This window comes from Pygoscelis adeliae, unplaced genomic scaffold (genome assembly GCF_000699105.1).
Source record: "Pygoscelis adeliae isolate BGI_AS28 unplaced genomic scaffold, ASM69910v1 Scaffold445, whole genome shotgun sequence".
Taxonomy (NCBI): domain Eukaryota; kingdom Metazoa; phylum Chordata; class Aves; order Sphenisciformes; family Spheniscidae; genus Pygoscelis; species Pygoscelis adeliae.
Window position 1 is genome coordinate 866849 of NW_008824894.1, and position 532 is coordinate 867380.

Sequence of the window (532 nt, forward strand, 5' to 3'; positions counted from 1 at the left end):
GGCCACCCGGCAGGGGCTCAGTACACCGGCGGGGGCTGGTAACCCTCCGGGGCTTCTGCCGTGTGGGTGAAGGGAGGCTGCTGGTAGCTGTCATGGCTGATGTTGGGGTAGCTGGAGTAGGGAGTTGGAACCTCCGGGGTGGGGTCGACGTAGCTGTGAGCAAAGTCCTCCACCCCCATTTTGTATCTCTTGTAAGCAAAAGCGATCAGGAGGCCCTAGAGAGATGAGGGGGCCGGCGGCGTCAGGGCTGCCCTGGGCTGCGCGGCCTGGGGAGCCCCTCCACGCTCCCTCCCGAGCAGGGCAGGGCCGGGCTCCACCACGACTTCACTCACCCAGGAGAAGATGGAGAAGAAGCTGAAGGTGATGGCGGCACGGGCCGAGTCAGCCCCGATTTACACGTCGTCGTCCCGCGTCCAGGCCCACTGGTTGGTCAAGAAACAAAAACCAACAAACCACAGGAACGTCCAGAGACCTGCGGGAGGAAGGCGGCGTGAGGGGCTGGGGCTGCGTCCTGCTGCTCCCCGGCAGGTCC

General features: G+C 65.0%; 1 protein-coding gene across 1 annotated transcript in view; it reads right to left on the reverse strand.

Annotated features, from left to right (window-relative positions):
* Positions 1-6: 6 nt before the first annotated feature.
* The window catches only part of SYNGR2 (synaptogyrin 2), a 3441-nt gene continuing 2915 nt past the window's right edge, over positions 7-532 (reverse strand). Inside the window, 2 exon segments of the mRNA XM_009324593.1 lie at positions 7-215; positions 333-472. Of these exon segments, the coding sequence (XP_009322868.1) occupies positions 18-215; positions 333-472 (338 nt within the window). The 3' untranslated portion in view covers positions 7-17.